A 14,812-nucleotide genomic window follows, 5' to 3' on the forward strand; every position below is an offset into this window, starting at 1 on the left:
TTAGTCCCTGGCAATTATGGATTCTGACTTTTCCAGAAAGTCACGTAAATGGAATCTTACAGTGTGTAGCTCTTGAGTCTGGCTTATTTCTCTCAGCATGGTACAGCCGAGCTTCACCCATGTTTGTGCATCAACGGTTCTTTCCTTCTTACTGCTGAATAGAGTCCATTGGATGGATGGACCACAGTGACCTGTCCACAGTTGAAGTCTTTTTTCTAGAAAAAATGCAGGAGAAGGCAGGCCTGAGCAGATCTCCTCGGCCACTGGGACTGCTCGTCCACAGACGCTCATCTGTCATCTATCCGATCATCCTTCCGTCCTCCTCCAGCCCTGGCCTGTCAGAGATCCTTTCCTGTCCTTCAAGGCTTTTTCCAAATGCCTTCTCCCCAACAAGGAGCAGGGTTTACTGTCCCCCTGTCACAGATCGGTAAAGTGAGGCTCAGAGAAGTGTCTCCTTCCCCAAGGGCCCACAACTAGAGCTTGGTAGAGCCAGAACTCAAACCCAGGCCAAGGGGAGCGTGAGGTGGTCCCAGGGCCAAGGGTCAGCCTCTCTGCAGGCTGGAGGGGTGGCAGGAGGTCAGACCTCCATTCCCATCTCAGCCTGGAGAATCTGCCAACAGGAAGGTGACAGAGAAGGGGCGAGTCCAATCCTGGGGGTTGGGTGCTCCAGCAGACCTCACCCAGGGTCAGTTCCTCCTTTGGGATCCTTCCCCCGACCCTTCCAGCTGGTGTCTGAGCCCTAGGACAGACCCAACCCCCTCTACACAGGCCAACATTAGTCACCGGAGCCCCAGCCTGGCCAAACTGGGCCCATGTGGCCCAGATTAGCCATCCCAGGGCCCATGCTGGTGGGCGGGTGAGGCCAATTGGGTGATGGGCCCCAGCTGTGGGCAGCCTTTGCCCTGACCAGCCACTTGCAGCCACAGGACAAGCGGGGGTACCAGTGAGGGTGCGAAAGGAGCTCCTATCACTCAAGATGAACTCAAGCTACCCTGAGGCACCAGCCCAGCTCTGCAGACCTCAGGAAGCCCATGGGCAAAGAGTCTCGGAACCTAGCCCACCAAGTGATGACCTTGGGGAGTCTCCGGGCCTCAGTGTGTCCATCTGCGGATGAGAAGCTTGGAGGAGATGCCTGAGAAGGTCTCACGGCAGGAATGAACTTGCAGAAGCTCAGGGCCTGGGAGTCTGCATTTTAAACTAGGTTCCAGGAGGTTCGTGGCTCACGGGAAAGTCCTAGAGCAGCCTCAGAATAGCTCTGCTTACTCTTACCCACCCGGTACTCCCCAGCCAGGCACACGTTAGAATCCCCGGGGACTGAGAGGTGTGGTGAGGAGAGCATGAGAAGCTGCCCCGTGGGGATGACGGCAGCCTGGCCAGGGGTGGATGGAAGTGAACAGATTCGAAACTCACGCTGGGATCCTAGTGGCCAGAACTCACTAGCGGATTGAGTGGTGGCAGGTGAGAAAAAGAGAAGAGTCAAGGGTGAGGTCTGGGTTGGGGGCTTAAGACTCGGTGGGGCCATTCACTGAGATGAAAAGAGGAGGGGAGATGGGGTGGGCATTCAGGGACAGCGGTGGTGGGAGCCGAGGAATCAGGGCTCCACGTCGGATGCTTTGGCTTGCGACGCTTGTTGGAAATCCACGTGGAGATGGCGAGTTGGTGGGACATTTAGGGGAGAAGTCTAGGTGGCAGATGGACATGGCGCCATCGGCACATAGGGAGGTGAAATTCCCAGGACCAACTGGAGCACCCGTGGCAGAACCCTCACATGCGGACCTTGGACACTTCGGCATCTCTCTGGTCCTGGGTGATGCTTACAGATCCCTTTTCAGAATAATACTTCCAAAGGCATAAAATAATAAGAATACCCAATAATATTGTAATTGTAATCAAAACATTAAAAATTGAATCTGTGCTATAATGTGCTAGCGTTATCCAGTGGTGGGTTTGAGAGCGTCCATAATTCTGAAGTCATGATGAGTTAAAAACAAAAACAGTATTTTAAGATATATAACACCTGTGTTGCAATATGAAAATATTTATGATTTCTATGGGTACGAAGTCATGGGATCGGCTAATAGTGCTATGGTTTGTGGCCTATGCTCACAATTGAAGGAAATGCCAAATTTTAATTATAGGTTAGTGACAAAAGATGTAATTTTTTTCTCACCCAAGTTCATAGTCCCCCTGAATTCTCTTCACTGACTCTGTGGTCCTCCAAGAAGGACCTTTGACCCAGGGAGAGAGAATGTGACAGAGAGACTAAGGCCCTGAACTGGGCCATGAGAATCCCCTCAACATGTGGGAGCCTGGCGAAGGAGGAGTCAGCGGGGGGTGACCGGGAGAGGGGTCAGAGGAAAACTAGGAGAGGCTGCATCTGGGAAGTGCTTCCAGAAAAAGGGAGTGGCCATCTGGGTTGACCACTGTGAGCCGGAGAGTAAGAGGGGAACACGGCAGTGTCCCTTGGCCCTCCCTTGTCAAGAAGGTCACCACAGGGCGAGTTAAAGAGTGAAGGGGCCCCTGGGGCCAGAAGACAGGCCAGGGGGCATGGATTCAACAGTCTGGGTTCTATTTTTTTCTTGAGTGTGGTAAATACACAGATTTCATCATATTATTCTTTATGCCTTTTTTTGTAAGTGTGACATCCATCATAATAGTATTATTAATTTTTTTTAGGGAGTGGGGATGGAGGTGAGAAAACAGACACAACTTGTCCAAGAACTTTTGTCCTTGAGGGGAGCAGAGAAATTGGAGGCAGCTGGAGGGCACTGTGGGGTCAAGGGTATATTTTTTCTTGAATTTTTAGATGGGAGCTGTTGGGGCACATTCCTGTGTTGCAGGGCACAGTGGGGAGGAAGGGGGGGGGTTCCATGGGACAAAGGGTTGAGAAGCTCAGATAGGCTTGTCTCGCTGGTCCTCAGTCCCCTCTGACCTCTACATCCGGGTGCTTATACTTCAGCGAGCATCAGATTCCCCTGGAGCTCTGAGTACCACCCTAGAATTTCTGATTCAGTGGATCTGGGGTGGAATCTAGAAATTTGCATTTCTAACAAGTTTCCCAGGGATGCTGCTCCAAGGACCACAGTTTGAGAACCACTGCTCTAATCAATACCAGCACCAGCCACTTGCGCCCCCTTCAGGATTTGACGTTGCATTACAGAGGAGCGTGCTCCTTCAAAAGCATGCGTGGGAGGAAGGCATGAGAGCAGACCGCTGAGCCGGAAGAGGGGAGAAGAGACCAAGGAGGGGGCAGCCAGAGCCTCCCCCCCCCCACCCCCAGCCAAGGTCACCACCTCTCCCTGGGGAGCACCAGTCTTCCCAGGGACCCTGGGAGCTGCCCTGACAGACCTCCTGGAAGACTGAGCAAGAGGGTGAGGGAAGGAGCCAGGCTGCGGGGTGGGGATGCTGGTGAGGGGCCAGCCTGCCTGCAGAATGGGGAGGGAGTGGAGGAAGGCGCCCACTCTGCCCGTGGGCACTGAGCGCTGAGAACGCGCCGTTCACCTTTGCAGCTAGATCCTGGTCTCGTGCCAGACCAGCTTCTCCCGCTCCTGGGAAAGAAAGAAACCCTGTCAAAGAAATGAGTGTTAGCTTACGGGATCCCAGAACATCCGAGCTGGAGGACCCTTGGTGCCTGGCTGGGTCAGCCCCATTTGGCAGATGAAGAGAGCCAGAAAATAGAAAGTTCAGCTTGGCTGATGGATCTGAAAATTCTTGTATGGGGAAAGATGTGTTCCCATTCCCTGATGGCTGGGCCCCCTGGGAAGCTGGGTAACCGGCATGACACTGGGGGCTCTGCTCTGACCCTTGTGGATCCTCCTTTTCCATCAAATCATTGAACACATGTCTACTGAGCACCCCTGTGTGCTAAGCATTTTGCTAAGCATGGAGATAAAGTGGTGAGCAAGACCAAGCCCTTGGCTTTGTGGAATTGACATTCCAGAGGGTGAACCAGGCAACAGACAGATAAATATGTAATATAAAGTCGAGGAGTGATAAGTGGTAGGAAGCAACCTGAAATTATATGAGGGGGTGAGCGATGCAGATGGGGCTTCTGGGCAGAGGGCACAGAATGTGCAAAGGCCCTGAGGTAGGTGCATGTTTGCTATGTTGGAGGGATGTCATAGAGGCCAGTGCATCTGGAGTGGAATGAGGGAGAGAGGACTAGAAGAGGAAATCGGCGTGGTAGCAGGAGGCCAGGTCATGGAGGAAGCTGCAGTCATAGGGAGACCTCGGCTTTTCCTCTGAGTAAGATAGGAACCTGGGGAGGGTTCTGAGCTCAGGAGGAACGCGATTTGAGTTAGGTTTAACAGGATCCCTCTGGCTGCCGAGTGGAGGGTGGACTTGTAACGGACAAGCACGGAGGCAGAAAGGCCAGGGAGAAAGCTACTAGAAGAGTCCAGGAGAGAGGTCACGGTGGCCTGGCCTGGCAGGGAAGCCTCCCCTGGTTGCTCTGTGTCCTTCCATGGGGACACACAGAAGGGACAGGAGCCTTCCCCCAGCCCCTACCCGTGACCCCAACCCACTGTTTCCCCACAGCTAGAAAGGTACATCCAGATGAGCTTGAGGTCGGAGCTGGCGCAGGCCCAGCGGCACATGGTCCAGAACCAGACGGCCACCATGCTGGAGCTGGGCACCAGCCTCCTCAACCAGACCACCGCCCAGACCCGCAAGCTGACCAGCGTGGAGGCTCAGGTACCGGACAGTGAGCGGGCGGCACTGGGGGGGCCTGCGGCCGGCCAGGCTGGCTCACAGCCTGGGTTGTCTCACCTTGACCTTTGTCCCTGGGTGAGGTCAGGGCCTCCTTTGGACCTCCAGTCCCCTGGGGCCCCTCCCTGATGACCCTGTCGCAGGACCGTCCCCTGCCATCCCCCAAGCCCTGGAGGGGGACCCTGGTTTGGATCTTTTGCCTGTGTGGCTCCAGCGCACAGGTCTGTGCTGGGCACGGGGATGAGGGGGTAGCAGCACCCCTCCTTCGGGGGCCCACAGAGCTGCAGGGTAAGATGGTAATAAACAAGTCATTAGACCCCAGGGCGCCACAGCGCTGAGAGAGGTCGCAGTGGGAGTAGAGGGAGGGAGGGCGAGAACAGGCGTATAAACAGGACAGTGAGGGAGTGAATGGATGAAAAGATGACCAACAAATGGGCACAGTTTGTTGAACCCCTGCTATGTGCCCGGCACGGTTGGAGGTGCCCAGGTCCAGTTTACGGCAGTAAACAAAACAGACATGCCTCCCTCCCCTACGGAGCTTCCTTCCTAACGAGCACCAGGAAAACGAACAGGATGAATAACTTATAGATGTGAGATGGTGATAGTGCTCAGGAGAAAATAGCGTGGACAAGAGCTATGGGGAGTGTGTGCTGGGAGTGGTGGGTGGGATGAGATGTGAGTTTAGACAGCAAGGCTGGGAAGGCACCACTGAGAAGTAGGATTGGAGCCAGGCTTACTGGGAGAACCTTCCAGACAGGAAGAACAGCATGTGCAAAGGCCCAGGGGCGGGATGGTGCTGGCAAGCTCCAGGAACATCAAGGAGGCCAGTGTGGCTGGAGTGACCAGGGGGAGAGTGGTGGGCAAGAGGTCAGAGAGGCGATGGGGCAGATGGCTTCACAGGGCCTTGGAGGCCATGGCAAGGACTGGGGCTTGTCCACTGGGGGAGGTGGGAGCCACAGGAAGATTTTGAGCAGAGAGGCCACATTTTAAGAGGCTGCCTCAGGCTTCTTTTAAAAGGCTATCTTCTGCCCTGTAGGGGACAAGGGCAGGAACAGGGACCCCTGTGAGGAGGCTGGCACAGGACACAGGGTGGGAGATGTTGGAGGCCAGGACCAGAGGGGGGCCATATAGGGGGAGGGCAGTGGTTAGGTCCCCATCTGGAAGGCAGAGCTGATGGGACTTGCTGATGGATTGGATGTGGGGTCAAGGATGACTCCTTCTGGGGTCTGAGCAGAAAGAAGAATGGAACCACCACCGTGCAATGATGGGGAAAGGCAAATTTAGAAAGCAGATTACAAACTCAGTTAGGGCCTGTAAGTGAGTGAATGAATGAAGGACCGCAGGCACTACCTACTGGGAGGGTGGAAGTAGGTCAGCAAGTTTCTGAAACGGCAGGGCCCACAGGCAGGTGGGCAGCCACCGGGCAGGACTCCTGCAAGGCTTACATACCCCCCACCCACTCCTGTTCTCCGGGCAGGTCCTGAACCAGACATCACGAATGGAGATCCAGCTGCTGGAGACCTCACTGTCCACTAACAAGCTGGAGAAGCAGCTGCTGCTGCAGGGCCACGAGCTCCACCGGCTGCAGGGCCAAAACAGGTGGGCACTGCTACTCTGGCACTGGGCTGGGATGGGAGCTGGGCTGGGACCTCAGTGGGTTTGGGACCCAGAGTGAGCACCAGAGCCAGGGCTGGGCTGCGGCCAGGCCAAGGTTGGAAGCTGGACTTGGGCTAGTGCCCGGGACAGGGCCTGGGGCCAGAGCTACAGGCCAAGCTAGGGCTGGAGCGAGCGAGCGAGGATCTGCGGGGGCCAGGGCTGGAGCAGGAGCTGCGACTGGCTCAGAGCTGGGGTAGGGACTGAAGCCAGGGTAGGAGACAGACTGAAGCTGGGAGTGAAGCGGCCACTGGGCCTGGGCTGAGGCTGGGGCTGGGGGCTGGGCAGGCACAGGGCCTGGCTACCCTCCACGGGGCGGTGACAAGGGACAGGCATTTTCCTGGGGCTCAGGACACCCTGATTCTTTCTCCATTCTTTCTTTCTGTCCTTCTCTTTCTTTTCTTTCTTCCTTTATTTATTTATTTTATGTTTTAACAGCTTTATCAAGCTATAATTTACATACCATACAATTCACCCTGTAAATTTTAATTTGCTGCCCTTATTTGTAAATCAGCAAATCTGACCTCATCCGACAATTCGTCTTCCCAGAAGCAACCACAGTTATCAGTTTCTGGTCTGCACCAGCAGACTCTCTGCCTCTATAAGCAAATATGCACAAGGGGAACACCCTTGAAATTACAAAGGGAAAAAGAGTCATGGGGTACAGATAAGGCAGACAAACAGACATCTGAGGCTGATTTCATCTCAGTTTCCAGCTGAGCAGAGAAAAATCTGCCAAGATCAGGGTGCTGGAAAAGGCCAAACCCACAACGGAAGCAGCCACAGGCCTGTGCACAGGGCGAGGTGCGATTGCTGTTCACGTGTCGGGTCAGGATAAGGCCGTAAGGCTCGCCCAGCCCCCTCGGATCTGGGTGCAGTTAATAATGGCGTGTCCACCTTCTTATTCTGATTCCCTCACCCCAAGGTGAGGGCTGGCAAGGGCTGGAACACTTCCCATCACTCTGAACTGGCACCAAGTGCCTAGAAATCAGTGAAGATGGAAGGTGTCACCAGTAAGCTTTTGGCCCATGGAGACAGCCAAAATTCTAGAACCCGAGTGTGCCCACATTCTCTCTCTTCCTGTGGCACAATGTGGGGTCCAAGGAAAGTTCCTGCTGCCCTGGCTGGACTCGTTTTCTTAGTCTGGAGAATAGTCAGCATAACCTCACGCGTAGGAAAACGTCTCCCTCCTCCCCTGTCCCTCTGCCACCCCCCCCAGCACAGGTGACCCTGTTCCTAGTTCTTGTGTGTCCTTCCGTGCATGCAATCCACGATTATGTTTTGAGCTCTTACCATGTGTCAGGCACTATTATAGACGCTGGGGTTACAGAAGTGAAGGAATGACAGAAATCCCTGTCCTTGTGGAACTGCCATTTATAAGCTGATAGTCCGGGGTTTCTTATGAATATGTAAATACATATATATGGATTGTCCCTTTTTTTGGCCTTTCTAAACCCAAATGTAGCATACCAGTCTTCTGCACCTTGTGTTTTGTTTTTTTCAGTTGTCCTGGAAATGGTTCTGTATCTGCCTGACACACTTGCTCACTCTCTCCTCCACCTGCAGCACGCTCCTCTGTACGGCAGTCCCGGCATTTATCTCCCCAGTCCCCAGTGAAAGGGCATTAAGGATGCTTCCAGTCTGTGGCCACTCCAACCAGTGAGGCGATGAATACCCTTCCCACAGTTCATTGCACTCACATGTGAGCAAATCTGTGGGGTAAAATGCCAAAAGTGGAAGAGCTGCGTCAAAAGCTTCTTTCTCTTTTAAAACTCTTCTTTTTTTTTAAAACTTATTACAAAAATGCCTCCTACCTATTATATCATCAGACAATAGAGACCCGTATAAAACGAAAGGGAAAGCCGGCCCCCTCCCCCTCCTCCTCTCTCTCCTTCACCATCGCTCCACCCTACTCTGTGGAAGCAGCCAATTTAGTAGATTTTCTTTCGCTTTCTCTGCAAGCACAGGCACCACTGTGTCCTTCCATGTCTTTCCAAACCTTTTCCCAGAAGTTCACCCGTATCCCTCTATGTTTACATGAAAATCTTTCTTCTTTGTCTCTTTTTTATCATCCCACAGGTGGGGTTCGACTAGAAGCAGTTGAGTGCCAGGCGTTCACTCCACGTCCTGGGCATCTTTCCGATTCTGGGCAAACGCCCTCTGCCTCTCCCCTCTTCGCGGTTCCAGAGCATTTCCAGGGACGCCAGAACAGAGCACACTCAGCCAGTCCTGGCTGTTGGCCATTTAGGCTGTTTCGTTTTTCCCTGTTACAAACAATCCCACAACGGGCCTTCTAGCCCAGCTCCCTGGAGGTCATCTCCTGAGAGTGGACTGCTAGGGCAAAGGGCAAGCGTATTTGGGATTTAGCAATGGCTACCTCATTGCTGGCGTGTCCCTCCCACCTCCGCCTTTTTCCTCTACCGGACCCAAATCCGTCTTACTCCAGGGCCGCGTCTCTCTTTCCTACCAGTCTCACTCTGTGCCGTGGGTGGGCTCGGACCTCCAGGCTGTGTAACCCGGGCAGGACGCTCTACCTCTCTGAGCCTCAGGGCCGGTCTGTACCGCGAAGTCACCTCGGGACGCACGGGAAGCGCGCGCGTGTGACTGCCTGGTGGGGGGACGGCGGGCTTACCTCTGCGCCCCCGCCCGCAGCGCCCTGGAGACGCGGGTGCAGGCCCTGGAGACGCAGCAGCAGGCGGAGCTGGCCAGCCTCCGCGGCGAGAAGGAGCGGCTGCGGCGCCTGCTGGGCCGCCAGAGCGGCGCCCTCGCCGGCCTCGAGCGCAGCCTGCGCGCCGCCAGCAGCAACTCCAGTCTCCTGCAGCGCCAGCAACGCCAGCTGCTGGAGTCGGTGCAGCGCCTGGTGCGCGTCGTGGCCCAGGGCCCGGGTGAGCCAGCGGGTGCGCCGGATGCGGGAGGAGGGCAGGACAGCAGAGGGAGACCCTGCTTCCCTTCCCGGGTCACTCAGGGGCCTGGGAGCCACCGCGGGAAAATCCCCACCCCTCTCCCACCGAGTGTGAAATCGAAATAACAACAAACAATAATAACAATGGTGACGACAACAGTCCTAAGAGGAGCCAATCTGGGCTCTACTGGCTGACTCCATGTATGACCTTGGGCATGCCCCTGTCCCTCTCTTGGCCTCAGTTTCCCCATCTGTTTAATGGAGGTAATGATGATAACAAGGACACCACTAGCCCAGACTGACGGGTTTGGGTTCCAGGATCCACCATTCATCCTCACTTGCTTGGGCTTACCCCACCCTTCCCAGGCCTCAGTTTCCCTACCTTTAGAATGGGGAGGTTGGACTTGATGCTTCCTGAGGACTTCTCCCACCCTAAGGCCCCTGCCCCTTAAGCCTGAGAGGGCCGAACAGAAGTGAAGAGGCGTCCCTGGCCCTGGCTTCCTTCCAGAAGGGAGAATGACGCCAGCCCACACCCCGGCCCCCACTGGCTCCTTCTAATGGGACCCACTTGGGGCGGCCAAGGCATTCCGGGATCCAGCCTCAATCACTCAGTCAACAAACACTTACTGAGCACCCACTGTGTGCAAGCCCCAGAGCAGGTGCTGGGAATACGGTCGTGAACAGCACAGTCGTGGCCCCCATGGTCTCTTGCAGAAGGGCCCCATCCCCTGGCGGTGGGTCTCTGAGGGAAGGAGGAGGAAATGCATATTTGCTGAGTGCCTACTATGTGCCAGCTGCTCTGCTGACAGTGTTCCTGAAGTTTGCTGACCATGGAAGGCCTAAAAAGCTGAACTGAGGAGAGGGGCTTTAACCTGCGGGCAGTGGAGAGCCGCAGGAGGGTGTCGAACAGGGTGGGACTGAGTCTTGGGACGCTCGATTGGAACCCGGGAGTGGAGAGCGGCTTGGTGAGAAAGATGGAGGAAAGCGTTCCTACTGCTGCCAGATGGCCGTGGGAGGAGCTGGAAGGCACAAGGGCTCAAGCAACAGCGATGGCTCCAAGGCCATGTGGCTGGCAGTGATCTGGGGACACAGGATGGCGCCACGGCTTCTCCATCTAAGCTGGGCAGGCCCTGCTGGGTGGAGGTTTGAGGCCTGAGGTAGGAGAGCTGGATACCTCCCAAACCGTGAGGCGTGAGTGACCCAGACCCGTCAGCAGCTCGTGCAGAGCCCTGGTGGTGAGGCTGCCTAAATCAGCCCCACACGTGGGGTTCTTATTGCTCAGCCCACGGTGTGGGGCCCGGGCCCGATGCCTCGCCCCACAGGCTCACTGCTCACCCAGTCCCAGCTGTGGGCAAACGTCTGCTCACCAGTCTGGGTGGGAGGTTGTGCCAGGCACCTCGCCTCGGGCTCCCTTTGCCAGAACACCCTGTCCTCCTGCCCCACCGTCACCAGGGAAAGGCACTCGGGTGTTGTTTCTCCCCTAGTCTAGATGGAGGAACTGAAAGAGGATTAGTCACCAAGCATAGATCAGAGGACTGGATGGAGACAAGCGCAGGACCCAGGCGTCTGTGAAGCCCAGCAGGAAGCCTGCACCTGTCTCTGCATAGCTTTGTCCCAGGCAGGTGGAGGCTGGCAAAGGATGGAGAACTTAGGTTCAGAAGGTTAGAAGGACAGGGACACAGGGAGAGAAGACCTAACCCGTGCATAGTATCAGGAGCAGAATCCATTAAGGTGGTCCGGTTGCCAGCCTTACGGAGGCTCAGTGCTGGAGACCCAAGGAGGTGTGTGGTAGGAAGGACACTGGCTTTGCAGTCAGATGGACCAGAGTTCACGCTCCGGCCCCTTCACTTACTAATTCTGGGACTTTGCATAGTCATTTAATGTCTCAGAGCCTCAATTTTCCTCACCTACAAAATGGGAATAATAGCAGAACCCGTCTCACAGAGTTCTTGCACAGAGGATCAGATGAGCTCATGCACGTGAAGGAGCTGAGCGCAGTGCCTGAGGCCAAAAGGGGGCAGAGCTGGTACAAATTACCAGCCCAGAGGTCCAGAGGGGGCCCAGGCTGGGGCCAAACTATAATGCATATCAGGACCCATCCATCCTTACTCTTATGCTCCCTGAAAATATTTTTCCTGGCCCCAAACTGCCCCTGGCAGTTCCTGGCTAAGAAACACTACAGTGCAGGGTGGGTATTTCACCTTTACTGTTATTGTTGTTGTTATCGCTATGTTGTTGACTAAGGCAAAAAGGAGTGGACAGAGCCTTGGAAGGGTGGCTGGAATCTGAGGGCAACTCCCAGCTCCACCCTCACCTGGCAGGTTAAAGTTGGGCCTGACCCTGCTCCCTGTAGACCAGCACCTTCCCCTGGCTCGACTGGGCTCCAGTTCCCCACAGACCAGGGGCTGACAGGTGAGGCGGTGGACACCCTGCGGGGGAACGTTTGTGCACAGGCTGGGATGGATTCAGGGATGTAATCACTGCATTTGAGATGTGGGAAGGCCAGCCTCCTTGGAGCAGGTGCCCCAGCTCCAGGACTCCCTTCGGATTCAAGAGTGAGGCCAAAATAGGAAGTCCCGCCCCTTGGTAGCCTTCTGGCTCCTCATTGGTGAAGATACCTATCCATCTGGAACTTTAGCCCTCTCCTTGGATACCCACCTACCCAGAGATTGGATTCTATTGGAATCACAGCCCAAACCTCTATTTGGATCCCACTAAAGCAGTCAGAGAGGGGATGTGAGACCCCTGTAGTTTATCCATCAACAGGCCCATTCTTCAGGCCAGGCCTGGAGGCTCCCAGGGCCCCAGTAGGATGCGGTCATTAAATTAATGTTCTCCAGCAGGGAGAGCCATGGGCCTTTAAGCCCAATGGCCTGCTCCTAGGGAGGGTGTAATGAGCGGGCCCACCTCCAAGACTGCCAGGATATCCAGGTGGAGGGGATCTGAGCCTCCCACCCAAGGGAGCCCCAAAGACAAAATGCCCGTAAGACTTGGAGAAGGGGCAGGCTCTACCCAAGCTGGGCACCCATGAGCGAGTTACTCCCTTGGGCCTCAGTTTCCTGGTCTATGAAAAGAGGAAGTACCTCACTGGAGTTCTGGCCCGTTGCCCTCCCACAGAAGACTCTAGCAGCCTCATCTCTGGCCTCTCTGCCTGGAGTCTCATCCCCTCCAGTCTCTGTTCCACACTCTGACCAGTATGCTCTTCCTCCGCACAGTCGGGGCTCCTCAGCCTGGCATTCAAGGCTGACCTGGCCCCTGCTGAGATCCCGGCCTCCTTCCTCGCTCACCCTCTGTGTTCCAGCCTCTCCCTACTCCTCCCAGGTTCATCAGACAGCTGGAGCTCTCTGGCCTCAGCTCCAGCCTCATGCTGTGAGCCATTCCCCCTCCCTGGCCTCAGTCAGTTCCCCTCACCGCACTCTTCCGGGCACACACCAGGACTGTTCCCACCTTGGAGACTTTGCATATGCCATTCTCTCTGCCTGGGTGACTCCTCCTTATCCAGGTCTTAGCTCACCATCACCTCCTCTAGGAAGCCTTCCCAGGTCTGATTCACCTCCCTGTCCCCAGCACCTGGCACACAGCAAGCAGGAGTGCCCACCTGGCCCCTTGCCTCTCTCCTTAGCTCACCTCCAGTTGCTTGTGCTTTGTCCCACTGCAGCCTCCCTGAGGGCAGCCGAGCAGGTGTTCCAGGACTGTGCAGAGATCCAGCGCTTCGGGGCCAATGCCAGTGGCGTCTACACCATCCACGTGGCCAATGTGACGGAGCCCAGGAAGGTTAGGGGGCTCCCTGGGGGCTGAGCCATGGGCCTCCCACACAGGCCCCCCATCAGCGCAGGCCTTGTCCAACATCTGAGATACCAGAGAAGGTGGGGTGGCCCTTCTGGAGCCCCCACTCGGTCAGACCATGGGGTTAAAGCAGAAGTTCCCAGAGCTGGAAGTGCATCCTTCTGCATCTTCTCCACAGATGCTTTTGGTTGGAATAGCAGGAAATAGTTCTATGTTGGTTCACGTAGTGCTAGCCGCTGTAACAAAGAAACCCTGAAATTCCAGGGGCTTAACACAAAGAAGTTTATTTCCAGTTTACTTATAGTCCAGTTGAAGGCGGGCGTGAGGGCTCTGCCCCACACGGGAAATTAGAGACGGGCCTGCTGGGGGCCCACTGTCTCCACTGAGCGGCTCCTAAGGCTGCTCCGAGCTTTGAGGTGCAGTTTTCTGATGGGGAGGGAAGCCGAGGGAAAGTGGGGGTGTCAGGAGGGCGGGTTGGGGGCCAGGCCCAGAAATGGAAGAGTATGGGGAACAGGTAGCCAGTCTTCCCACTTCATGGTTCCCTTTCCCCCCTTCTGAATATATCGAGGAGAATGGCTCCATTTGTTTCCAGAGTTTCTTTAACACTTTGCACACGCCTGCTAAACTCCCTTTTAAAAAATAGAGATCAGGCCCTCAATTTCTAGCTGGAATTTTGTAGCATTTTGTTTTCATTGTATTCATTTTTACAATTATCTGGATAAAGGCAAGTGTTACTAGTTTTCCCTTTATGATACGGATAAGATTTCCTTTTAAAATATATTTAATCTGAGTATTTAAGTAAAAAAAAGAAAAGGACACCATTTTTTTTTGTAAATATTCTATTTGATATTAAGTAATTCAGCTATGTTGGAATTCGGGAAAGTGCGAACGGCTGGAATTTGGGAACACTGATGGAGAGGGAGGAGCTGCCCTGGGAGGCAAGAAAGCTGGGCTCAGAGCTCAACTTTACCTCTGACTCACTCGCCTTGCACAAGTCTCTTCTCCTCTCTGGGCCTCCGTTTCCTTTCCTGTCCCCTCTGTAACTCCCACACAGATAGCACTGTCTTCTCTCCCTGAGCATCTTTACCATCTCAGAGCCTCTACTCCTGCTACTGCCTCCTTTGGAAATGCCATTCCCACTCATCTCTACCTGGCAGACATATCATCATCCAGGTCCCTGTTCCTGTTCCACCTCCTCTGGGGAGACTGGTTGCCCAGTGACTCCTTCTTGGGAGTTTTCCTTGTAGCTGCCCCGATAGCTTCTCATAATCTATAGTCTGCCTTCTGTATCATAGCCTCCTCCAGGCCAAGCCAGCCCCAAGGGTTGATTTATCCAAGATTCATCTAGTCCGTGGCCAGCCACCAAGTTTGTCCTCATTGGCCATTGAGCATGTACTGAACTGGCTGGAGAAACAGTATGTGGCAAAGCTGAGACTGAAAGATATGATTGTGATGCGTGGAAGCTCTTTGAGAGACAGACCTCTTTTTGTCTTATCCATGTTGGCATCCTCAGTACTTTGAATGGAGACTGGCACATAGTAGGTGCTCAGAAAACATTTGTCCACTGAATGTAAGAGCGTCTCCTGAATCTACACTGTGTGCCAGGTGCTTTACACCTCTCGGCATTTAACCCCCACGGCAGCCTTGCAATAAGAGCGAATGAAAAGCCTCCATTTATTTAGTTCCTAGATTGTGCCAGCCTCTGTTCTCTAGATGACTCATCTCATTTAATGCTCACAGCAACTCCAGTTTGCAGATGAGAAA

The 14,812-nt window shown here is 54.7% G+C and overlaps 1 protein-coding gene across 3 annotated transcripts in view; it reads left to right on the top strand.

The window, feature by feature from the left end:
- The window catches only part of ANGPT4 (angiopoietin 4), a 53,426-nt gene that overhangs the window by 19,709 nt on the left and 18,905 nt on the right, over positions 1-14,812 (top strand). For all 3 annotated transcript variants that reach the window (XM_046679928.1, XM_046679929.1, XM_046679930.1), the window contains exons 2-5: positions 4,537-4,692; positions 6,185-6,306; positions 9,013-9,245; positions 12,921-13,036. In XM_046679928.1, coding sequence (XP_046535884.1) covers positions 4,537-4,692; positions 6,185-6,306; positions 9,013-9,245; positions 12,921-13,036 — 627 coding nt within the window. The remainder of the gene's footprint in view (positions 1-4,536; positions 4,693-6,184; positions 6,307-9,012; positions 9,246-12,920; positions 13,037-14,812) is intronic.

The sequence above is a fragment of the Equus quagga genome, chromosome 12 (assembly GCF_021613505.1).
Source record: "Equus quagga isolate Etosha38 chromosome 12, UCLA_HA_Equagga_1.0, whole genome shotgun sequence".
NCBI lineage: Eukaryota > Metazoa > Chordata > Mammalia > Perissodactyla > Equidae > Equus > Equus quagga.